We start from the raw sequence: 25,028 nt of genomic DNA, 5'->3' as shown, positions 1-25,028 counted from the left end.
ATGTTCAGCACAGCCTTGTAAAAGATCCTAGAGTCTTTCGTAAGATCCTGTTAGACTGTTCTAGGAAAGATGGTATGCAATAATTTTAAGGTAAAGAAATTCAGCAATGGGTTGCTTACATTTGGGCTACTTAATCTTTATTTGGGACTATGTCAAAAATAGTTTGATTTTCAGGGAGCCTAAGCAGTGCAGCTCCCTTTGAGACAGCAAATTTTCAGAATTTATACCTCATCAAAATCAGTTCCAATGCTTAAAAAACAGGCAATAGATCCAGAGTTCTAATTTTATGCATATTGGTTTTTAAAAGACTGGGGCATACTTATCAGCATCCACCCTGAAAACCTCTGCAGATGTGTAGAGTTACCAAAACACGGAAGTGTTCTGTTCTTAAAGATGACTAGATGCAGATTTGTAAAAAATTTTTAAAAATTTCCTATAGCACTTAGGAAAGTACCACTCAAAAGTCAAGGATGAAGTATTTTACATATTATTAAATATTTTTCTTGGTACCTCTCCAAAGGTTATTCTAAATCACTGAACACAATAAAATAAGAGAACATATGATAGACTGAAATGGGGTAGAAAAAAGGAAAACTTCCCTCTCAGCCTCTCATCTTGAAAGGTCCAGGAAAAAACTCCTGTAATAAAGGCTAAAAAATAAAATACCGTGTCAGAAAAATAAGTTCAAAACCCCAAGCATATAAGATTTCAAATTATATTTTCCCTTGAATAAGTTCTTCTATGAACCAAAGATAAAAAAAAAAAAATCCCTGCTCAACTGCTGAAAGCAGCACACAACTAATATGTCCTCGTTTTACAGGGACAAAATAAATAAATATGACCAAATTATTTTTAATAATTTCCAATGACTCTTCAGCTTTTTTTTTTTTTTCCTCCTTTACTCATATAACCCTTACCAAAATTCACTGTTACCCGTTCTGATCTTATCTGGAAATACTGTTGTCTTTTAATAAGGTATTGATTTATCAAGTAGCATTCCTCAGTGTCAATTTACACCAATGTTGTTCTTTAACGTCCTTTTTGTTCAAGAATAGATATAACCGTTTGTTGTTAAGCACCACACATTTAGCATTGAACAGATACTTCAGAAACTCTAAGCGCCAGAGATGCTGCTAGCTGGCAGCAGTTGTTGTTCAGATGGGTTTAGAAGTGTGGATTCTAGTAACTCATCTTACCCTAGGGAAGAACCAACATGCTACATATAAATGATGACCTCTTATTCCAGGACCAAAGCATAGTACCTTCTAAATTGTGTGCGATTTTTCCAAGAGAGACCCGGTCAAATATTTTTATTTTAAATGGCAGGTTAACCAAGAAAAGGAATATGACACGCTCCAAACCCGCTGGGTTACAAGAAGGGAGAGAGCATTCCTCACCAAACCTGTCCCTTTTGTTTGTTTCACCCTGCGAGCCTTGGAGCACCAGTCACTTAAAGTAACACCTCGTAACATCTGTGAAACGAAAGCGAGAGCGTGGCTCTAGGAAGTACCTGTCAGCAGCAGGGCAGGCTGAAGTGGCTGCTTCCTCTTCCTGCATGCTCTGTATTGGTGCAGCACCCCAGCACAAACAGTGCTCGTGCGGGGAGCTGGAACGAGGACCTGGTCTGCCTGAAAAGCAGTTTCTTTTTTGATAGATAATTTTTCAACAAGATCAGTTCCTGGACCCAGTGTAACAAGAGGGGTAGGGGCTGGGAGTGCAGCAGCCGCTGAGCAGTAGCCACAGCCTCAGCATGTGCCCAGCCCAGTCTCTGCTGAGCAGGCAAAGCTACACAGCCGTACCACAGCTCACCTGAAACTGGTCTGCAGCCAGCATCTAAGCTGTCAAAATACAGCTGCAAGAGGAGATTAGGAGGGATTGTAAAACCTGCTCAAGAAGTTAGGCAAACATTTTAGCAATTAACCCACAGTGAGCTCCGTTTTACTGTAACTACCCTGCTACCATTTCTCGAGATAGCTTGTTTAAAGCTAGCTCCACGATGCCTAAATTGCACAGCAGTGACAGACCGTTTAACTACAGAAATAAATTATTACGGGGGCAGTACCTAACACAGGCTATGTTGTCATGATTTACAACAGCTTATGATGTGCCCCCAGATGTCCAGGCAAAATCAAATGAAGTATATGATTTTTTTCTTCTTTGAACATAAAAGCCATGCAAACTTGACTCAAAACCAAAAATGAGACTTGGATGTATGACCTTAGACTTCCACCGTGAAAGTGTTTGTATTCTCCAGACAGCACTTAGATTCCTATTCATTATAAAAATAAAATATAAACTAAAATAGTAGGAAGACCGTTAAAAAGTTCCCACTTATAAAAGACCTCAGTTAAAACCAAACGTAACATTTAAAGAATATCAGCATCTATTTGGATTTGCAGAATGTTGTAATGTTACAGGAGGGAATGTTAGCAAAGGATACCAAGACAAAGGATACCAAGAGTCGTCCTGTTCTCCAGACTTCGGATCACCTCCAAATCAGGATCAAGGTTTGCAATTTTCTGCTACTATATAGGTTATAAAAGGGTCTTAAACTGAGGTAATTCATCAAGTTCCTGAGAAACATAATGATACAAGAGGTTTGCATGGGAGAAATACTTAAGATTTTAAACATTGCCAAGAAGACACGGGCAAAATCTAAATAGAATATATTTTATGTTTTAAAATTACAAAAAAATATGAAAAAATTCTTGATAGTTACACTCATCTGTAGGTTGTATCTAAGGCCATAAGTTAGAAGCTTATGCATTTAAAATGGTAGCTGGAAACACATCAAATGTGTTATAGAAACACTCCTTAAAAAGAAATCCCAAATCTCATAGATGCTATTAAGCACCTGCAGCTATTTTGAGCAACTTAACTGAATACTTAATTTTGATCTTGGGAGAACATAATGAAAAAGTGACTGTTTTCCAGAAGGAAACAGAAAATTAAATTAGTCTATGTGGTGCTGTAAGTGTTCATGACACTGAATTACATTGGTTTACTTTGTAGATGTTTATAGAGCCAGCCTATGTTGTTTGACTTTTGAGGGAAGACTAATAGGTATAGTAAGCGGGGGTGGGCACAAAACCCCTTATGGTTAAGCCAAAATAGGGGTCATGCCTAGGGCATTTTATCTGCCCTGCTTACACACCCCTGGGGAATTGCATCTCAACAGTTGATTCTCTGTTAATCAATTCACATTAGTGCCTGCCTTTTAGTTTTCACTTTGCTGAATTCCAGGAAAGAAGTTCTTAAATCAAATGCATGCTCTCTCTCTGACCTACCCAGAGCTGTTGCATTTCAAGAAGAAATCAGCAGATTTTGTTTGCTCTACCAGCTGATAAGAGACACCTTCGTAAGTAAAGAGTCATAGCCAGCAGACTCAACACAGAACAAGATCCAGTGGTCTGTTTACACAGGTCAGCAGTAATATGGGAAGAGAGGACATTTATGGAATTTTTTTTCCTCAACCTATTTTCTCCAGCTACAGAGGAAGACTCATGTAACACATTATTCTTCTGCTTTCATTTACTTTCTTATTTACTGTGACTCAAAATGATATGCTTGATAAGGAGATCTGTAGCACTTGTCATCACTCCTTTTCAATAAGCAAGTGTTTTTGCATTGCTCTTGCACTTACAGGCTAAAACTTAGAACAGTTCACAAGCAAGAACCACAGGTGAAGAGGGAAGGCAGAGAAGAGTTATGAGCACGGGAACAGCAAGTACCTCATTCATAGAAGCGGGTCCGACTTTACATCCAAACTCTTGAGCCCCATTCATTAAGCTAATCTCTAGCAGACACACAGATCTTCATACAGAGGATCATCAAAAATAAACTTTATTATCAAACTTAAATTCACACATTAAACATAAGATCTAGACACAAATAATACTGAAAACATTCTCAAACAATAACCATTTCAGGTAACTTGGGTGAGTAGCTAGTTACCATTGTTTTGAATACTTTTAGAATATTTCTTAATACATAAGCCATCCTGAAATGTCTTCAAATGCTTAGCCGGCCAGCTTTCAATGAGATTTTTAAATAGGGGAAAACTTATTTCTATAGAAATAACATTATCTAATTATGAATCAGAGACCCATAATTGTAGTGCTTGGGGGAAAAAATATCATAGCCTTTTGAAATATTTAGAAGACATAAATAACTATTGTACATTTACAAGTTTAAATATTTAAAGGTCTTTGTTACTATAAAAAAGTTACTATGTACATATTAGATGCTATGTAGAACTCCAGTCAGAGGCAAGTGTTGAGCTTTCAGATTTGGCCACTGAAACCTATGAATTTGGTAGGCAGATTGTCCACAGGGTACACTATGGGGCCCGTTTTCATTGTAGGAGGTCCATTCAGCAGCTGCCAGTCACACCTCCGAGCCAACTCCACTGTAAATATTTTTAGAAGGACTTTTGCAAACTCTTTGCCCACGCAGCTCCTCAAGCCCCCACCAAAAGGAATGAAACTGAACCTAGAGGAATCCTCTGGAGACGGAGACATGAAGCGATCCGGGTTAAATTCTTCCTTGTTGGTAAAGAGATCTGCCACATCGTGGGTATCACAGATACTGTAAATAACATTCCAACCTTTAGGGATCTGGTAACCCTATAAAAAGAAGAGAAAGGAGTCATGAAGCACCTTGTTGTGTTAAATAATGTGAAGTGACAGCACAGGACACATAGGTTCCCCCCACCTCCCCCTCCCGGTTTCCTGCAGGCCACTCCAAGGCAGACAGGCAATGCTAATGCACTGGTACTTTGCAGCTGCTCTGAGGAGCTGAGCCCAAGCCTTGCTTACATTTAGCTCAAGGGTCTTGAGTGCAATTCGAAATCCTCCAGGAACAGGCGGGCTTAGCCTGAGGGTTTCTTTGATGACACAGCCCGTGTACTTCAGCTGCTCCAAGACCTCCATGTCCAGCTGCTTCTCTTGGTTGGAACTGCACAGTAACCCCTAGAAAGAAAGATGCTGCCATGACATTCATGGAGCCGGGACTCCTGGCACTGCAAAGGAGCTGCCCCCCTAAGCCACCTCTAGAATAAGGGTACCACCCGGGTCAAAGGGAGCCCTGTCTGGGACACCTGTCCTGGAGGTACCTTCCCACTGCCCCTTCCTTGAAATGGCTCTGGGGAAGATACACACCTTCACCTGCAGTTCCTTCCTCACTTTCTGCAGGACTTCGTGGTGGAGCCCTAGGAAGGCAATCAGCGATGTGGCAGCACTAGCAGTGGTTTCATGGCCCCCAAACAGCAGCTCTGTGGCAGACTCCTTCAGCTCCTTACACAAAGAAAAGAAGAGAGATAAACCAGGCCCTAAACACAGTATCTGTATCAAGCCCATTTTACCACTGCAATGCTGTGCATTGCTCCCAGATTGGAGGAGACACCCAGGAGCCAAGATGGAGGTGATCAGAGGTGCTTATTCTCCCTGTGGACATGTCTCCCCATCCAACAGCATGGTTGCAACCTCTGCACCCCAGTGCTTAACACAAGTTGGTTTATTCCGTGGGGAGAGGGAGCACCTCCTGCTCCCTCCTTTTTATCCAAAATATAAGTGTGATGATGACAAAGGGGCTGGGGGAAAGGGATGGATCCGGCCCTGGAGAACTTTACCTGCATATTGAGCTGCTCCCCATTGCCCTGTGTGTATTCCATCAGCAGCTGCAGTGCATCCTTATAGCCACCCTCGGGTTCCTTGCAGGCCATCTTGGCACGGATATTCTCCTCGATCTTGGCATGGATGATGTTGCGTGCCCGCAAGCCCTGGCCAAGCAACAGGGAGAGCAATGTGGAACCTGGGCTGTACTGCCGTTCCTCCCACCCATTTCCCACTGCCCCGGCTGCAAGGGTACCTGTCTCCTCCTGGCCCACCGTGAACCTTACCCGGTAGAGCCCACTGAACGGCACATCGATGGGGAGGGAGAAGAGATTGCGGATCATCTCCTCGAAGGCCTCCACCAGCTGCTGCTCGCCGTCGGGGCTGGCCTGGCGGGGCTGGAAACCCAGCAGGATCCTCATAGCAATGCGAAACATGAGGCGCTTCACCTCGGGGTACACCAGCAGGCAGGGCCCGGCGGCGCCCAGCCACCGCGCCAGGCAGGCGCTCACCTCCTCCTGGATGACGGGCACGTAGTGCTGCAGGGCGTCCCGGGAGAAGGCTCGCATGATCACCTGGCCGAAGGGACGAGGAGGAACGAGACAGAGGCTCAGCCGCCGCATCCGAGGCGACCGCGCCCGCTCCCCGCGCGCCGTCGGGCCGTACCTTTTTGCGGTGCTTGTGCTGCCCGTTGTGGAGGTTGGAGAGGCAGCCTGAGCCCAGGATGGTGCGCACCGAGGCGGGCCACTGCACAGAGACGAGCCGGTGCTCGCCCAGCAGGATGTGCCGCACGTTCTCTGCGCCCATCACCCGCACCGTGGGCCGCCCAAAGAGGTGAGTCTTGTAGATGAACCCGTATTTCCTGCGCTTCATCTGTAGGAATTTCCGCCTCTGGACAGAGAAAAAGGGAGAATGATAAAATAAATTTTAAAAGGGAGGAGAGGAAAAGGCAGGGAGAGCAGCTCGTTCCCACCTGGGCACGGGAGCCTGGCAAAGTTGCTGCTCATCTCCCTCTCCTGCCGCTAGAGCAGCAGCCGGGGAGCCTCTCCGCTCCCCGCGGCATCGCCTCGCCTTACCTGCAGCACCAGCTGCAGCGTCTCCCCGAAGAAGGGGAGCCCCATGGTGCCCGGGGGCAGTGGAAGCGGGCAGCTGGGGTCGCGGCTGCTCACGCAGTACAAGTCCCAGAGCTTGACGGCGGCTAGAAACAGTAGCAGGGGCAGCAGGAAGGTGCACAGGGCGCTGGCGACCAGGACAGAGAAGCCCATGACTGGGGAGCTAGTCCCGCCCGGCCCCCTGGGAGCTCCGAGTGCGCGGGCCGGGCTCGCCGCGGGCCGCCTTTTATACCCTTTCCAGGTTGCTGCCCACCCTACCTTGGTCCGATAAATTAGTTCACCCAAAGTTCATCTTTAATTGCGGATTGCGGCCTGGCTCCTCCCCCTGAAATCTTTAACTATTTGCTTTGCGTGGTGCATCCTGCCCGCCGCAAAACGCTGCCGGGAAGGAAAGGTGCCGCCGGGAGCGGTGGCAGAGGCTCCGGGCTCGCTGCCCCTGCACCGCGCTCGGCGAGTGGGCTGCGGGACGCCGCTGACAACCGGCGGCGGCCGCCTCCTCATCCTGCTCCTCGGATTTATCGCCGATGCTCGTTACAGACCAGCAGCTGCACCGAGAAATGTCCCCCGCCAGCACCCGGGGGCCCGGCTGCCCGCAGACAGACACCTACCCCCGGGGCGCTGCCCGGCCGGCGCCGGTGCGCTCTGCGAGCTGCGGAGCTCCTTCGCTCGCCCGCCGCTGTCGCCGGCCGGGAATGGCAATGTAGCGGCCGGAGCCGAGAGGAGCCGGACCCCGGTGCTGGGGCAGCCCGGCGGCACCTCGGGCAGAGCAGCAGCTGTGCCGCTGCATCGGCGGAGGAGACTCCGCTGTCCCCTGGTTCACCTCGAAAGGCCCGGCTTGTATTTCTGCCGGCCGCAGAGGAAGGAGCCGCCGGCAACAGTCCGTGTCAGCCTCCCGATGCAGGTTCAAGCGCGGGTCACCGAGGGAAAGGGAGGTGAGGGCGGAAAGGAAACACCAAACCCGCCGTGCCCAGCTTCTCTCCCCGGGATCCACTGCTCACCCTCGTCTGAGGCTGTCCGGCATCCCGTCGGGGCTGCCGCGGTCGGAAAGAGGCGCTCAGCACCGGCGGGCACCTCTCCTGCAGGCGCGGCGCAGAGGGGCTCGCTCCCGGCGCCGGCGGGCACCGGGGACTGCGCTCGGGCGGGAGCGGCGGCCCCGGGCGGGAAGAGCGGCGGTACCGGGGCGCCCGGCGGGGATGGGCAGGCTGTGCCAGCTGGGGCTGGGGCCGCTGCTGTGTCCCGGCAGAAGCCGCTGGGCAAGGGGTGCCCGGCGCGGAGCGCGACTGCGGGGCCGCGGAGCTCTCCGCCGGGCACGGCTGCTGCCGATAAACTAATGTGCTCGCTTTTTTTTTTTATTTATTTTACAGTTTTTACCTCTTCCCTCTCTGTTACTTTTGCTTTATTGCTCCCAGACAAGCCCAATAAACGCTGGAAGTTTTGTGTGTGTGTCTGTGTATGGGAGAGGGAGATGTCACTTTTAATTATTTTTCTAACAATCAGCGCATCACACGGGACCCTCCCTGCTCTTACGATGCCTTGCGGGAGCGGAGCTGCCGCCCTCCGCACCCCCTTGCCCAAGAGGGAGCCCCCCCAGAGGGTAGTCCCCTGGCCCCGTAGGAACCAGCCCCTCGGGGTACGCCGCAATCCCGGGCGATTCCGCGGGGCCCGTCCGGGAGCGGCGGCCGCGCCCTGACCCGGCGCTCTCCCCTTGCCGGGCGCTGACCTGCTTGTGACCTACAACACGGACCGTGACATCTGCGTGAACCCGGCCGGCAACCGCGCCAAGTTCACTGTCTATCAAAATAACGAGATACGGTGGCCTGAGCACCGATAATTGCCACAGGAAGGCTTTATTATCTCCCCAGCTGTGTATTCCCCAGCCATCGGCTTGAAAAGAATCAAATGGTAAAGAGTGAAAGGGATAATTAAAAACATCTTGGAAGGGGGTCAAGAAATTAACAGCCTAATATGAACAAACTTTGATTACAAGTAACAATTATTACACTTCATTTGTAAATGCTCGTGTTTATCTGCAAACAAAATCAGTTTCAAGTCTTTTTTTTTTTTAACTAGATTCATGTTACATTTTTCAGCGGGTGGCTACAGGGCTCGTTAGCGCTCGGGGTAATTTTTAAGTGCGCTGCTGGAGAAGCCCCGACCCTTCTGCACCGGGCTCAGCCCTGCCCGCAGCCCTGCCTGCGGTGGGACCCTGAATCGTCCGCGGTCTCAGTCAGCCAGCAGCTCCTGCTATTAAAGTTAGTCATTGCCTTGCACCCACCATCTACTGATTTCACCTCTGATAAGCAAAAGATTCACCTTTCGGGACAAGGTCAGGAGGGCCAGAGGCTCTGGTTCGCTACAGGGCTGGCCTGCCAACAGCACTTAACTCAGCCCCGCAGTTCAACCTCTTCCAGATTTGACCTGTTACATTTGGGAGCCACATTTCTGCCCCAGGTAGTGGAGTGGTCACTGCGCAGCCCTCAGACAGCCAGCGGCGGCACACACCCTGCTGCAGTGCCCCAGCACAGTCAAGGGGGACTGGCCAGGGTGAGGTCATTTCCAGCCTCGCACTGAAGCAGGATGATGACAGTTTCAGGAGACTGGAGAGCTCGCAGGGCCTTTCCAAAGGAACACTGTGCAACATTTTGGCCCTCACAGGTCAAGCTGGTGCTTCACACAGAGCACACCACACCACCAGGCACAGGATGCTCTGGAGAGACAAGGCAGATTATTTTCCCCACTGCATCCACACAGGATGCATGACAGTGGGGAGCAAAGGGGAAACTGGAGAAGCTTAAAAACATGTTGTTGTGGATCAAAGATCTGGCTCCAGCTCTGTTACCAGTACACAAGCAACAGGACTCACTTCATTTTACACGGGAGAGAAACACCCTGTGGTGGTACTCAAAAGCCATCTAGAAAGGTGCTTTCAGAACCCAAGCTTAGCCCCAGCTACCACCCTGTGGATGGACCCTGGAGCTGCTGTCCTGGCACTTCCTCTGGCAGAGCTAGGCTGACAGGTGACAAGGTCAGTCTGGCCAGCCAGCCACCACAGGGCCTGTATCACCTTGCAAATGTCCCCTCTGCAGTGTGAACAGCATCACCAGGAACAAGGGACTGTCTACCACTAATCAGACATATTCAGAAATGTCCATTTTCTAAATGTTTGCTCCCCAAAGCCCCCTCCCATGCTTCAGTACATCCTGTGGAGACCCCAGAGTGGGGCTTCATGGCAGACCCCAAGCAGCAGCACAGTGCTCAACACAACATATGCAGCTACTACTACTGGGTGAATGAGAGATATCCTCTTTGTGCCAGCTCTAATCGGAAGTGCAGGAATGAGATTAAATATTTACAATAAAAACCACTTTACACCCTATTATTCTAGCTAGAGCTGATGCCATGAATTGGGCAGCTCTGGCTAGTGTTTTCCTGCAGAGCCCCCCATCTTCCTTCTTTTTACATCTAAAAAGCTACAGTGTTCAGGATGTTCATCCTGCCTCTCCTATAACACACACGCAGGAGACAACCCGGTGACAGAAATGCTCTGGGAGCCATAGTTGTGGGCCTGGGAGTTTTGCTCCACATCCCTGGTAGCTGGAGACCTGTATGGGGTGGGGGCTCTCTGAGCCCCCATGGTGTATGATCCCTGCCAGCAACTTCAGTGGGTTTTGCCCCCAGGCTGGGGTTGAGGTTCACCCTAGTGCTCAGGAGTGTGACTCTGCAGGACCCTCCCTAGCAGCCTGTACGCTAGGAGGGGAGAAACAGACCTTTAGGTTTTGCTCTGCAGTGACCCAGTGCCATACCCAGCCTGAGGCAGTGAACACCTGCACTCAGCAGCTGTGGAGGGGCATCAGCTCCAGGGCTGAGGGGAGCAGTGTACCCCTCGCTCAGGCCCCACAGCCATGGCCAGGCTACAAGGGGTGGAAATAGAGCTGCAGCCCATCATCGACGGGGTGCACGATGGGCACGGTCTGCATGGCGGGGTAGCCAGGGGTGGCCAGCTCCCAGCGGGCTGTGCTGACCAGCTCAATGGCCAGCAGCTTGAGGATGGCCTGTGCCAGCTCCTTCCCGATGCAGCTCCGTGCCCCACCACCGAAGGGGATGTAGTGGAACCGGCCTGCAGCCTCCGTCCGGGCGGCACCGAAGCGGTCTGGGTCAAAGCTGCTGGGGGGGCTCTGGTAGACAGCAGCTGTCTCATGTGTGTCACGGATGCTGTACATGACACTCCAGCCTTTGGGGATCTGGTAGCCCTGGGAGGGGAGAGAAGAGGGGAGGAGAGGAGTGTTACCTACCCGTGCTAGTAGAGGGTGAGCAGAGGACAGCCCCAACACACTGCCCACCTGATCTGTAGCTCCTTTATTCCCCAGCTGAGCTGGGGCCCACAGAGGTTGCTGGGTGCCACCTCTCCCTGAGCTACACTGCCAGGCACCACCACTGCGCTGTGCTTGCATGCAATGACGGGCAGCAGTTCCCTAACCACCTGCAAGGCACTTACATCGAGCTCAAAAGTCTGCAGTGCCGTCCTGTAGCCTCCAGAGACTGGGGGCAGCACCCGCAGCACCTCCTTAATCACACAGTCCAGGTAGCGCAGGCGGCTCAGCTTCTCCAGACTGATGTCCGAGGAGCAGTGACAGCTCTGCCTTGATGGTGCCTGGAGCTGGGAGCCAGTGCAGAGGCTGCTCTCGGGGAGGATGGGCTCCAGCGGGGCACCAGACTGGAGGGAACCTTCCTCCACTGGGGCCGGGGGCTGGCTCTGATCCTCGTGAACATCTTTGGCCACGGAGTGGAAACGTGGTTTCTCTCTGTCCCTGCTCTGCATGGTCAGGGTGTCCGGGGAGGGTCTTGCAGGGTGGCACTCACACTGCTGGTACAGTTCATGGGACATCAGCTCCTGCCTTATTTTTTCAATCACTGAGGGGTGCTTCAGTAGCAGGAGGATCAGAGAGGTGCTGGCACTAGCCGTGGTGAAAAAAGCAGCAAATATGAGCTCAATTGCTGACTCCTGGGGGAGGAATGAAGGTGACAAGTTTGAATGCCATTTTAAACTGATTGTGATTTAAACTGTTCTCATCTTTTTCAGATTTTATCCCTTTGCAGAGAGCCCTGGCCCCCACTCTGTTTTCCACAAACCTGCACCCATCCTGGGTTGGCAGGGAGCAAACCATTTATGAACTGGATATCCACTTGCTAAGTGATTGATGAAAAACAGAAACACAGCTGAGTACACATCACCACCAATACAGCTCGTCTGAGGTTTCCTCCTAAGATTTACCAATTTTAAAGCAGCATTTTAACATGCATTATAGCACACTGAGTGAAGTCCATTTCAAGCATTATGCTTTTTCTCTTCATCTGCCAATTCCCCTTTGCACCCACCTTTTACTTTTCTGCCCAGGCAGTGGATATGAGTGTGTTTATGCACAAACCCTAGATGTGCTGGCAGCTAAAATGGATCGCATTTGATGCATCTCCGGTTATAATTGACCATTTGCTTATCTGGGAGGGGACTGAAGCCAAGAGTCAAAAGCAGAAAGACCTCCCTGCTACACCGGGTCAGCCTGGGAAGTGCTGTAGCTGTCAGGGAGCACACACCGGGCAAAGGACTTGCTTACCTTTCAAGCTTTACAACCTGAAGCACAGCAGTATTCCTGATGTATCAACATTACAAGTTAGGAAGTTAACCCGCTTAGAAAGATGGACACAGAACAGTCAAATCTGTCGTATGTGCCTTGTCCCAGTTCACAGATCCCCACGCAGCTTCCCAGTCCTTGCGGGACTGTCTGCAGGGTCTGCATGGCAAAACACACACCAGGTTGCTGTGGGCTGTTTGCAGCACCCTCTGGTGAACTTTCGCAAATGGTTCACCAAAAGTTAAATGTTGCCCAGAGCTGGGTCATGGCATATCATGTCTCTGACAGCAAATGTAATGCTCAAACCTACAACACCATCTGAAGGTGCCAGCGGCTCCGCAGCACAAGACTGGGAGCACCAGGGCCAGAGGCCAGAGACAAAAGCTGGGGAGAAGCCAAAGGGAGGAATAGCTGCCACCCTGGGAGGACTGGGACCTGGCTGGCACTACAGAGCACTAATTGCTCCAGTCCAAGGGCAAAGCAGAGCAAAATCCCCCAAGGACACAGAGCAGTTTCCTTTCACACGACTGTGTGTCTGGACTTCTAAGTTGTTCCGACATAACCCGTTCTGGAGAGGTGAAGCCACAAACACAGAGGAGGACACCTGAAGCCTGAACATACTTGGACCCAAGTCTGATAAGGTCAAGGATAATGTAACAAGGATGACTCTTTGCTACCATTCCCAGTGCCATATATTGGCTGGACTAGATGCTTTTGCCAAAGTGCAGCTCTCAAGGGCATCTTTCAGCTGAAATGAAACCTCTGGAATAACAGATCCCTGTCGACCCCTATCACACCTCCTGCAGGCATGAGCAGGAATTTTTACACTCACAAGGTAGCAGATCCAGATGAAATGAAAGCTCTCAGTTCTACCACTTGCAATTAAACCCCAAGACATTTCAATAGCATGCAAGGAATTTAGGGCAAGCTCTGCGATTTGAAATAACAGCCCTTACGACTCTCTGCATCAACCTCTGACAGTGCTGGTGAGGAAGCTGTGACACTGAGCTGCTGACATTGCCTTCCTGCTTCTACAAGGCCAACAAAACCAGTGCCTGGAAGGCAGCACCTTCCCAAGTTTCACCAGTATTGTCCCTGTGCTACAGCCCAATTCCCTGTCCCGGGGGGCAGGACAGGCAGCATTACAGTTCCACCCATCCAGCCAGTGACAGCACCATTATGTAGGATGGAGTTTTTTTAATCTTCCCAGGGTTTTAATAATTTAAAACAGTACTTTTGGCAAAGCAATATCTTTTTAATGACCTTTACATTTCAAGGGTCCTGGTGAGTTCATGTCAGCAGTGTATTTAGGAAAACTTCTGGAAAGACTGTCCTTCCAAATAATTTGAACACAAAGCAAATTACTAACTAGTCTGTGCCAGTGTTTGGGGGGTCTCTCAAAGACAGATGTCTCTGAGACAGCTTTGAACTTTTTATCCAATTACACCATTTAGTGGAATAAGAGCTCTGCTACTGTTATATCAGAGTGAATATTGCCATACTCACAAGCATAGGCAGTTTGGTTTGCAAGTAATTTTGTTAAATACAGACAAGATAGAAATTTTCTAACCGTAATGTGACAGGACAGCATATCCTAAAGTATATATATATGTACTTTTATATATAATATATATTATAGTATATCTTATATACTATAATTCCAATCAGCTGGCCCCAAATTACTGCCATATAACTCCATGTTACATTTAATATCCCCTTATTGCATTTATGGTCAGAGCCGGGGACATGATGAGAGACTGTGAAATTATTCAGGTGTAATATTCATGTGAACACTAATAGAGAGAAATTAACCTTAATCAATCACATTTTTAATATTTCAATGATTTAAAAAATACATTATAATAAAAATATTCTATTAGAATAAATAATATACTTAATTATAATAAAATTACTTTACGAACATATGCTGATTCTAATTATATCTACTAGTTGCTCAAAGTTTTTGAAATAGTTTAGAGATTACCTTTTTCCAAAATATTTATAAAATATTAATCTTCAGACAGTTTTCCTTAAATACTTAAGTAAGCAGTGAAACTACCTTTAAACTATATTCAAATACTTTTGAACTATATTCAGCTGCTGTACACATGCAAAACTGCTTCAAAACTTGTTATATAAATCCAGTGTCATCTGTCGTTCACTGATACCAAGTGACCTGGAACTATGAATGATGCAGTACTAATGACAATTTTTTCCCAAGATCTTTGGGAAAACACTCTTCCCATTCAGTTGGTGGTTTAGGTTCAGTAAGGACTACTGGGTTCATCCTTACCTTTAGCTCCTGCACGGTGAATTCATTGCCGTGCTCCTTGGCGCTGTTCATTATGAAATCCAGAGCATCACTGTGATCTTCTGGGTTGCTTCTCTGCAGTTTTTCCTGTATAGCCTTCTCCATAAACTCATGGAGCGTGTCCCGTGCTTTTATTCCCTGTGAGAGGCAGACAAAGTTCAGGAGAACCTTAGGAACTCCCCCCCTCTCCTGACATACCAGGGGAGCCCACGTGTAGCAATCCTTAAATCCAGGATCTGTAACAGCAAGAACAGTTTAGTCTGTTGCCCAGCCCCAGAGCCTTGCAAGAGGCAGCAGTTTAGGGGAACTGCTGCATGTCCTGTTGCTTTGCTGTTGTGAATCAAATACAACAAGTCACAAGGAATTCTGAGAGGAAAAGACAGCAGTAAACCTGTGGTACCAAGTCCAGAGGCATCTGCATCTGCCCAAAAAAAGCTTGCCCAAAGGAACAAGAAGAGGTAACTTTTAAATAAAACTCACTCCAGGCAGCAAGGCACATCTGAAACAGGATCAAATGAGTGGCTTAACCAGGGAAGAAGACACATTAATCATAGCCAGCTCATCTTCAGTTGTGTTGCTCTCCAGTGCAGCAAAACAGTAATTTAAGATCTCAACAAGTCAATTGATCAGCAATCTCTTTGCAAAGTGGGATGGAGTCACAGAGTGTGTGGCTCTCTATCAAGATGCTTCCTGCAAAAGCCAGAAGGATGAGATTTGGAATGAAAAATGGCCATGACCAGATGTTGGGAAAAACATACAAAGGCTTAGCTTTGAGGTGGGAAGGACTGGACAAAGTAAACAGGGCGCAGGGAACAAGGGGAAAGACAAGGGGACCTAAATGCAAGTTGAACATATTGGTTTGGGGCCAGACAGGCTGTGGCTGACCTGAGAGAGGGCAGAGAGCAGTAGGCTGTGAGGGGTGAAAGCTCACACTGTGCCAACCTGCAAAGGAAAACTGGACAGGGAAAACCAGAGCTTTGAACTGGTGAAGAACAGCAGGAAGGCTGGGGGTGAACTGGGACTGGCTGGGTAAGATGATCCAATAGGGCAGAGCTCACAGTGGAAATAAGAGATGAGGGAAGACCTGGCTAAAGTGGGCAGGAGACTTCAGCTGTGGTAAGTGTGGAGAACCTGAAGTCAGAAGAGGGGGTAATGTGAGAGGAGGTACACAGGACCGATACCTAGAGCAGGAGTGTAGGGAGGCAGGCAAAGAGGAGCAGAGCAGCAGGGAGGAAACTGCAAATTGAGGCAGAGGAGACTGTGTGCCATGTTCCTCTCCCTGGGCTGTCTCTGTGCTGCTTGGCTATAAGGGACCAAGGACCATAGGAGGTCCCAAGTCCTTGGCCTGCCTGAGTTGCACAGGGGGTGCTAAAGTGAGCTGTGCTGTGCCCACCTGTCTTTGTGCTCATGCCCACAGACCCCTCTGCTGTGGGCTGACATGAGTCCAGTTGGGATGAGATGGGACGGGCCCAGACATGATGAAATAACCAGAGGCAACATGGGATGAGGGAGAAGAGAAGCCCTGCATGGTACAATGAACTGCAGCCAGCACCCAAAGGTGCTGGAAGTCAACCAGGAGCAGGTGGGAAGTGCAGAGAAAGGGAAATGGCTGAATTAGGTGAGACACCAAGCCCTCAACCTGGAATGGGGTGCTGCAGATGTTCTGACCCATTGGAAGTGCCCCTTGGCGGGCCTGGGGACAGGAGGTCCGTGCTGCTAAGGGCCCAGGCCCTTGCCCCCAGCCAGAGGGAATGGGACATGCAGCAGTACCTTGCGCAACCCGCTGAAGGGTATGTTGAGGGGCAGGGAGAAGAGGTTCTCCACCAGCTGTTCAAAAGTTTTGGCCAGATCCTTGAACTGCTTTTCCTCCAGGCGGAGCCCCAGCAGAATCCGAGCTGCAATGCGGAAAGTTAAGGTTTTAGCGGAGGAATAAACTGCGATGGAGCCCGGCTCCATGCACCAGCCCCGCAGCTCCCAGCTCACAACCTTCTGGATCCGTGGAAGGTAGCTCTCCAGGGCAGCACGGCTGAAGACTCTGGCCAGGATCTAGGAGGAGAAGGGGGGAAGAGAGGCAGGTAGTTAAAGCAGGGGGGACACATGTCACCGAGGCTCAAGCCTGGGCGGAGGTGCCGCCTGGGCTGTGCGCCCTGTCGGGCTGGACGCAAGGCTCACCTTGCGGCGTTGGCGGTGCAGGTCACCGGTGGAGCTGAGCAGGGTGTGGGAGCCCAGGATGATATGGGTGCTCTGGGGCCACTGCGTGCTGACCAGCGTGTGCTCGCCCAGAAGGATCTTGCGGATGTTCTCAGCGCCCGTCACCCGCACCACGGGCCGGCCCAGGAGGTGGGTCTTGAAGACGTTTCCGTATCTCTCCCGCCGTGAGCTATGGAAGCGGGAGCCCTGGGGACGAGCTGCGGGTCAGCCTATGGCTTCTACCAGCCCCCTCCCACCCCGCCCTCATCCTCCAGCGCCTTACCTGGAGCAGCCAGTGCAGAGTCTCCCCAAAAAAGGGCCAGCCCATGGAGCCTTTGGGCAGGGGCAGGGCGCTGGCCCGGTCCCGGCTGAGGCTCCAGCGCAGCGCCCACAGGTGCCGGCATAGGGTGACCAGCATAGCCAGGACCAGCAGCGCCAGCGCCGCCGCCTCGGGCCAGGAGAGCCCGGCCGGCATCCTCCTCCGGCGGCGGGGAAAGGGCGGGCGGCTGCGGGCGGCTGTCAGACCGGCTACCGGCGGCGGGCGCTGCACGGAGGGCCCTGCCGGCTGCTGCCCGCCCGGCCCCGCTCGCCTCCTGCTGCCGGTTCGCCCCTCGGCCACATTTATATAGATATTGGCCACTTACGCCCGATCCACCTTCGGAGATGACGTATCCGCTGCATATTTAAGCGGCACGGCCAAGTGCGGTGATTGGCGCGGGAGAGCCGGGCACAGCGGCCGAGGGGCGCGGGGCCGCGGCGGGGCAGCCCCCCCGGGGATGGGAGCCCGGCGCCCCCCTCCCGAGAGGCGGCGGCGGGACGGCTGCCCCGGGAGCGGGGAGCCCTCGGCGCCCCCTTGGGCCAGCCCTCCCCGCCGCCCGGCGAAGGTAGCGAGTCCCGTCCCGGGCTCCCCCGTCCGGGGAGCGCCCCAGCCCCGCCACCCTCCGCTGCCCGGACTGCAGAGGCAGTCGCGACGATCCTGCAGTGCCCCTGACCCACTACCCGCCGTCGGGGCCGCCCCGACCCCCGACCGCCTTCCCCGGGGGTAAATCGCCACTGAGTCAGGACCCGTACAGGTCCCGCGAAACCGGCTCTGAGGAGCGTGCCAGCGTGTGAAATTAAACAGGAACACGAGCGAGGTTTATCTTACTGTATTTAGACCGTCAATAACTTAAAAATACAGCAAAAATGTACATTATTTTTACACGTTCCATTTGGTTTGTATTTGTTAGACATTCTCTTAGTGTCTAAAATAGCCAGGAGGGGACAGTGCAAAGAGAGCGGTGGTGGGACAAAATGCTAATCGCTGGGATGGGGCTGGCGGTAGAAAGCGCATACTGACAAACAGATGCGGCACGAAACCAACAGCGGCAAACCTATTCCTTACTGCAGCCTGGGAAAAAGAACCCGGGATTTTACAAAATAGAATTAGTAACCCTGAGGAACAAAACCAAAACGAAACAAAATGTCACATTATAAAGAACTCAAATGGTTATTTACATTCACGACCTCAAGATTAAACCCTTTTGGAGAACAAAGCCTATAAGTCCTAACGCTAAATAGGTATCAAGTCTAGTTCTCAGGTAGTTTTCAAAGGTACTAAAAATCAGAAGACCTTTTCATACCTCCAGACTACAAAATCTGATATACAAAATTATGTCCAGTCACTTTAAGGCTAATATACATTTAATGCAGGAAAACAATAGGCGGCATCTGAAACACAAGTATCTCAATGCTTAAAAACATTAAATTAGGATTCAACCAGAAAACAGCAACTAAGGGATCATTTCTCAAATAGTTCCTACCCAGAACAAAATTTTGGACACCATATCTGCAGATATTTAAATAACGTATTTACAGTTCAGCTGTTCCATGTACAATACGAATGCGCTGGTTTTCATTGTACAGTCTCATTTTTTACCATTTGTTTACAATATACAAAATAGTATTCGAACCATTAAAAATACGTACAAAGAATTGTTTGTTGAAGACTCCGTGTACAATTCATCTACTGCATTTTTCCTTTACTTGGTCAAACAAATGTCCTAACTGGTATCACTGTTTGCTTAGTAGAAATAGTGGCTAAGAAACACCTCTTGGCATGATGTGATATTGTTGATTTAAGAGGCCTATGTGTGCTGGGACATACCATTCACTAAACTCCTAAGTTGCTTTACTACAGTCTCTATTAGCTTCTGCTTGTCACGATCATTCTTTCTGAATTGAGCAAATATGTTGTTCTTTTTGCTGGAGTCTTTCATTCTAGAGAAATAAAAAAGCAAATTACACAAAGACATTAGAAACATATTTTGAAAAGGAAAAATCCGACTATTGAAATAGGTTCCTCTTTTTGCTCCTCTTTTTATCTTTCTGCTAATAAGAACTGAAAGATCATAAACCTGTTATCTGTGTGTTTTTAAATTAAACTTCTGCAATGCAGAACTGGTTTTAATAAATATTACTTCACAAATAATATTAAGCAAATACCCCTTCGGCAGGACCCTGGCCCTACCAAATGCCATAAGAAAGAAGCAAACCATAAAACCCGTTAATATCATCTGCCTCCACGGTAAATTCAGATGCAGCGAATGGGCGAATTTTGCTCACCGTCAATAACGGGTATTGTTATCGCTGATTGCCCGTAGTAATTGATTTAAAAACGAAATTCGAAAAATTAAATAAGTTAAAGCAACAATATTTTGTAACAATATAGGCGATACGTACCCTCTGTGAACTCTGCAGAAGACATATTCATCATAGGCAGGAGAGGAGAGAAAACACTGTTAGAAAACGTCTTTAAACGGCCGTGTGTTGTGATGCGGCTTTTACCAGCAGGTTGGTACCGGGATGGCGGCAACGGGCCCTCATCCTGCCCTCCCAGACCACCCTCAGGCCGGCCGAAAGGCTCGCACCGCTTCACCGCGGCCAAATTCGGGCACGAGCGGCAATTCGGGCAGCCGCGGGCTGCGACCGCGATCCCGGCACCGCCCGCCGCTCCGCGCCGCTCCCGGCACCGGGACACGGCCGTGCTGCGCCGGGCTCCGGCCGCGCCGCTCTCGGCAGGGCGGGCGGCTCCAGCCCCGGCCCTGGAGCCGCCTCCGTCCCCGTGCCGGCAGCTCCGACCCCCGCACTTACTTCTCCAGGAGCGTGAGGGCCGTGCTGGGGTTAACCCGCAGGTACTTGGAGGTGGCCTGCCCGTAGTCAGCCAGGTAGGTGGACCAGTCCCACACCATGAAGAGGTCCAGGAGCTGCGGGGGGAGAGGCGGGTGAGCGAGCGCGGGGCGGCTCTGCGGAGAGGAGGCCGGCTGCAGCCCCTCGCCGAGCCCAGCCGACACCCTCCCTTCACCTGCCCATTTCTTTCTTTAACATCTCTTGCCTCCCTCCCTGCGCAGGGAGGCAGCTGTGCAGGTTCGGCCCTAGGAGGGGATGCTAATGGCTTCATGCTTCGCTGTTTGGGAACTTGTTTTGGTGTTCCGGAGCTTGCTTTGGTTTTTGGGAGCTTGCTTTACCATGGGAAGCAAGCTGGGGATGTTCATACCTGCCGCTCCTCACAGTAATTTAAAGCACAGGTTCAGGTAGTCTCAACTAAGTGAATTAAACACCTCCCGCTGCACTCTCCATTGTGACTGATCCCCAAAACTCAGTGCCAAGCCCTGGGCACACTTCTGGCCCAAACAAACCCAAACACTTCAGTGCAGGAACAAAAAGCCTCCAAGCGCAGTCCTACGCCTGGCTGCAGTTTCAGATCAGGCCTTTGACTCATGATCTCAGAGCTGCTGTTCAGCAAAACAGCCTGCTTTTACAATCAGACACGACACAGAACCTCCAGCAGCCAGCACCCTCGCAGTCCTCCAAGCCTAATTCCCCCTCCACCATCACGGGGTGCAGGCCAGGCACCGCTGGGCACCCTGCCCAGGCTGCCAGGGGCCAGGACACAGGCAGCCCCGCTCGGGGAAGCCTTTCCCACGGCTACCTGAGGGCCTCGGGCCCCACTGCCATTGACGTCAATGGCGGGGCGCCCCCAGCTTCCCCCTGCGTCTGGTGCCTGGCCTTGTCCTGCTGCTGAGGGCTAACAAGGGCTTGTTCTCAGGCTGCCCTGTGTTAGCCAAACCTACTGTTAAAATAAGCGTGGGGAACCATCAGCAGCTCTTCACCCCAGCTCACAGTGCCTGTTGCAGCGTAACCTACAGCCGCTGCTTGCCTGGAGACCTGCTGAATCGCTAATCCTGGAAAGGTGCTGCAAAACAGGATTTTCTGTAACAAAACTGCTTTAAAATATGTAACAGACTACTGCAAGTCACAGAAAGAAAGAACCCTGTTCACTTTAACACGTGCTTCTGCTAAGTCCTAGCAGAGCTGTTACAGCTGGGGCACAACAGCAGCAGCTCCTGCTCCTGTAGGCAGAGCTGCAACAGGTGCCCACTCCTCTGACTTCTCAGGCTGTGCTAAGAGGAGGACTGCACCTCCAAGAACCCTGCCTTACTCAAACTTCTCAGCCTGATGAAGTGCCAGAGGTGTCCAGTACTGCTCATCCCCAAAATCATAACGCCAACTTCATTATAAAATAAAAGCATATAGTAGCAACATTTCCTGCCTTTATAATGAACTTCTGACACAATTACTGCTGTTGACCCAAAGACCTCCAGGGACCATTACAAACCTCAGTGACATCTAGATTTTACATTTAACTATCTCATATGGATGAAAAGTATTTAAAAAGCAAGGAAGCTATTTCATTCTCTGCTGACTTACATACCCATGATAACTGACAAGATCAAATGCAAATAGTTCTTTCCCACGAAGCCTTTTCTCAGCATGGACACCACCAATTCTCCTACTGAACTGAGAGCATCCCTTTAGTCACCGAGCAAACAGACTTGGGAAGGCTTGTAAACTTGGGAATTAGTATCATTCATGAAACTCACAGCCGGCATATTACTCATCACTTCTTATTACCTGTGTTACACAGTCAGTAGTGCCCAGTCCTCAAAGGCTGTGTGAAATTTAAAAGCACAACCCAAAGAGTGGAAAGGTAGGACAAGCAGATGTGCAACACAAGCAGGGAGGATAAAGCTGACAACCACAGGAACCCAAACTACATAATGTGGTGACTTCATGTTCCCTCTCTCTTCCAGAAAAACAAACAATGTATTTATAAATTACTGGTAATTACAATGCTACTTGGCATGGGCTCCACGTGGGAGATGGTTTTTAAGAAAGGACGTGCAGTTCCCACGGTAGGTGTGTTTAGTAAATCAAAGGTGAAAGATTTAATTTCTTAACCCTATTGTAAGATTGAAATCGAGGATTCTGGGTAAATCCTAAACAACCCTGAAGCTCTGTATCCTGTTAGAAATGTGCAGCCCAAAGCCATCAATGACTGACACAATTACAGTACTGACAAGTTCAAAGAAACTTCTCTGACAGTATCAAATGAGTGATTTCCATACTATGCTTTCAGTGCTTGACTCAACTGTCTGCTTGTGCCATGGCTCTAGGACATCTCAGTGATAGTGACAGCTGTGCTGGAAGATTACACCTCATTTGTGACCTAGCCAAACACAGGTAGGCATGTAGGGCTCCAGACAAACCATGGAGTTTTGCTTTTCAAGATATGAGGTAAAAGAAGTCCCAAGGGAACAAGAAGCATATTCTGTACACTCCAAGACAGTCCTGGCTCTGAAGAATGAACACCTTGAGAAACACTGTGGGTGAGGGGGAGCTACCCAGAGCTTGGTCAAAGAGCTGCACACAACCAGTCTCATGCTAATAAACTTCCTAAGTTCAAGCAGCTGTCATGACATGGGGCAGGTAACTCAAAGGAATAGGGACATGCAATCAAATGACATGTGCCACACACTCCCTTCCCTCCTTCTGCACAGTGTCCAGGGGCTGCAGTGTGACAGCCATGCCCTGCCTCTGGAGTAAATGTGGCAGGAGCTGCAGACCCTGCTGGAGACTGGACTGCTGCTGTGCACAATTATGTATTGTGCATTTTGTGCCCCTCACAGCTGCAGTTCTGCACTGTGCCATATTGCTGTATGTAATGGGCTTTGACAGCATGTACTGTACACCGTGGGTGGGCAAGGGCCACCTGATGTGCAGCTCTTCGGATCTGTGTCTGGCCATTCATATCACCTGCATCTGACCTGACACTTTGGCTCAGCGGAGGTACCGTCAATGCAGGCACTTTGCAAGGGGAGCAGGTTGGTGAGCAGCCAACTGCGGGAAGGGCAGTCCAGCAGAAATGTCCCAGGACCACCACATGTGTAATGGGAAATAGCTTCAATCCACTTAAACCAAGCTTCACTTGAGCACAACCCCAAATTCACCTTCACTCCTGCAGCCATGCAGCAGAGGTGTCAACCCTACAATACGCTTCAATTTCTGCTCCTCTCTTCCTTTCTGATTTACACTGTCTTTTGCTACGCAAATGTGTGCCTTCCTTAAATGAAGCCCTTTAGTTCCTCTTCCTCATATAGGAGAAGTGGGACCATCTTGGCCAGAGGCATATGATGTATATGAAGTACAGGAGAATTTACTGGTTCTGTGACAGTATTTTTACTGTGGCAACTAGAATCAACTTATTAAAGGCCAGTTAAAACAACATTTCCCTACTACTATTTCATCTACTAAAACTGTCACTATTACCGAGACAATAACCGAAAATGAGATGTGTTGTCTAGCAAGAAATGGCATGCACTGTCATAAGATAAATATGGGCAAAGAGTAGGTCCTGGCAATAAATATTTTCCAGCCTCAAAAATCAATCAAAGGCCACAGAGTGTAGCACATCACACTGGTGCTACTGGATGTGACTTCTTCAAGGTTAGAATATGTATTGCTTGTCTTGAAATTACAATAGAAAAATGTTTATTTTGCACATGCATCTTTCCAAAGTTAACACATATGGGGAGAACTGCAGATGAGACAGGAAGACAATCTGTCCCACTACTCTGAGAATCTGGAGGCAGTGCAGCCCATTTTAACTGTTAGCCAGCCACTCGGCCTTACCTAAGGAGCCACCTGAGGGTGCTCAGTTAGAACCAGCTTATCATGCAGCTGAAACACTGTGAAGCACCACACTGCATAGACACACTCCTACCCAAGAACAAGAGCACTGCTGTACTCTCTTTATCCCATAAAACCCGTGAAAAATAAGAATAAGCTAATACAGGCAATACTATACCCGAGTATTTTATAATGAAGCAGAATACGCTTCCCTAGGAGTCATGAGCAATTATTCCTTTCTGACTAGGAGTAATTTACAGAGAAGTGTGCGTGTCTGAGTCATTACAAAACAAAACAAAACATAACACCAACAACAAAAAGCTTTAACCTTTCAAGTATACCAGACTGAGCATCCAAACTGTCCACTTACTTACAAGATAGGGTAGTCACTTCCCCTTACTTATAGTATTTTGCCTCTTCTAAAGGTGTGATAGAAGGGGACCCTTTAGCCAACATCTTGGAACCATCAGGGTTGATGATCATAAAGCAGCATGTTTCTTTTACTGTGCTGCCTTCTCAAACCAGTGGTCATATACATACTTTTAACATTATAGGGAACTTACACCTCTCATTGCTGTTCTGCACTTTTATTTCAAATGATGTCCAAAAATGCTTTGGTTTTCTAACCTTTTGTTCATGTCTAGGTACTTTCTAAATGCCTTTTATGTCTAACATTAGGTCTCTCTGACAGAAATAAACAACACTTGGGGGAAAAAAAGGTGTTTATATATACTTACATAAAAGTTTCTAGTAATTTCTTACATTATACAGATAACACTGTTATTTTTAATTAGAATATTTTTCTTTTAAACACAATTTTATTGTAAAAGATACTAAACGGTGTTTTGGTTAAAAGAGGTCCTACTTTAAGACCTTGCTAGCTAACAGGATCGACTAACATGAAACATTACAATATTGACGCTACGGGGGGAAAGTTCTTAAGATTTTAGGGACAGAATTCTGGTTTCAAATAGGGCACATTTTTCATAGTACTCTTGTGTTTTCCCAATATCTAGGTGATACAGCCATGTTTGGATAGGAATTACTGTTCCTCATTGCTCCCTAAAGCTTTGTCTTGTATTACCTAAAGTTCAGAGCAGCTCAGCCATAGTCCTGTATTTAGGCCATCTTGTAATTACGTGAGAATTTTGTGCACTGGGAACTG

General features: G+C 49.2%; 3 protein-coding genes across 12 annotated transcripts in view; all 3 read right to left on the bottom strand.

The window, feature by feature from the left end:
- Positions 1–3,827: 3,827 nt before the first annotated feature.
- LOC114071863 (cytochrome P450 26A1) lies at positions 3,828–8,225 on the bottom strand. Of its 3 annotated transcripts, none has more exons than XM_027909765.1 (7): positions 8,096–8,225; positions 6,279–6,503; positions 5,900–6,187; positions 5,630–5,779; positions 5,160–5,294; positions 4,818–4,970; positions 3,828–4,625 (listed from the first exon to the last, which is right to left on the bottom strand). In XM_027909765.1, the coding sequence occupies exons 2-7, from the start codon at positions 6,483–6,485 to the stop codon at positions 4,284–4,286; spliced, it is 1,275 nt and encodes a 424-aa protein (XP_027765566.1). In that variant the 5' UTR covers positions 6,486–6,503; positions 8,096–8,225; the 3' UTR covers positions 3,828–4,283. The 3 variants fall into 3 exon arrangements, with proteins under 3 accessions (XP_027765566.1, XP_027765558.1, XP_027765552.1); XM_027909757.1 differs by lacking the exon at positions 8,096–8,225 and adding an exon at positions 6,689–7,166 and having other exon boundaries at positions 5,160–5,291; XM_027909751.1 differs by lacking the exon at positions 8,096–8,225 and adding an exon at positions 6,689–7,165.
- Positions 8,226–9,922: 1,697 nt separating this feature from the next.
- LOC114071746 (cytochrome P450 26C1) lies at positions 9,923–17,330 on the bottom strand. The gene is made up of 6 exons (XM_027909606.1): positions 17,139–17,330; positions 16,838–17,062; positions 16,436–16,711; positions 14,648–14,803; positions 11,220–11,726; positions 9,923–10,974 (listed from the first exon to the last, which is right to left on the bottom strand). The coding sequence occupies exons 1-6, from the start codon at positions 17,328–17,330 to the stop codon at positions 10,636–10,638; spliced, it is 1,695 nt and encodes a 564-aa protein (XP_027765407.1). The 3' UTR covers positions 9,923–10,635.
- Positions 17,331–17,988: 658 nt separating this feature from the next.
- EXOC6 (exocyst complex component 6) overlaps positions 17,989–25,028 on the bottom strand; it is an 89,007-nt gene continuing 81,967 nt past the window's right edge. For 5 of the 8 annotated variants that reach the window (XM_027909231.1, XM_027909236.1, XM_027909217.1 and 2 more), the window contains 3 exons: positions 19,988–20,100; positions 19,577–19,588; positions 17,989–19,114 (listed from right to left, as the gene is read on the bottom strand). In XM_027909231.1, the coding sequence (XP_027765032.1) occupies positions 18,982–19,114; positions 19,577–19,588; positions 19,988–20,100 (258 nt within the window). In that variant the 3' untranslated portion in view covers positions 17,989–18,981. The remainder of the gene's footprint in view (positions 19,115–19,576; positions 19,589–19,987; positions 20,101–25,028) is intronic. The other 3 variants (XM_027909252.1, XM_027909224.1, XM_027909259.1) reach the window with 1 other exon arrangement.

The sequence above is a fragment of the Empidonax traillii genome, unplaced genomic scaffold, assembly GCF_003031625.1.
Source record: "Empidonax traillii isolate 1590-97213 ecotype Southwest subspecies unplaced genomic scaffold, ASM303162v1 scaffold27:size3997909, whole genome shotgun sequence".
Taxonomy (NCBI): domain Eukaryota; kingdom Metazoa; phylum Chordata; class Aves; order Passeriformes; family Tyrannidae; genus Empidonax; species Empidonax traillii.
The sequence above is the reverse complement of the archived record's forward strand: the minus strand, read 5'-3'. Positions and strand labels throughout refer to the sequence as shown.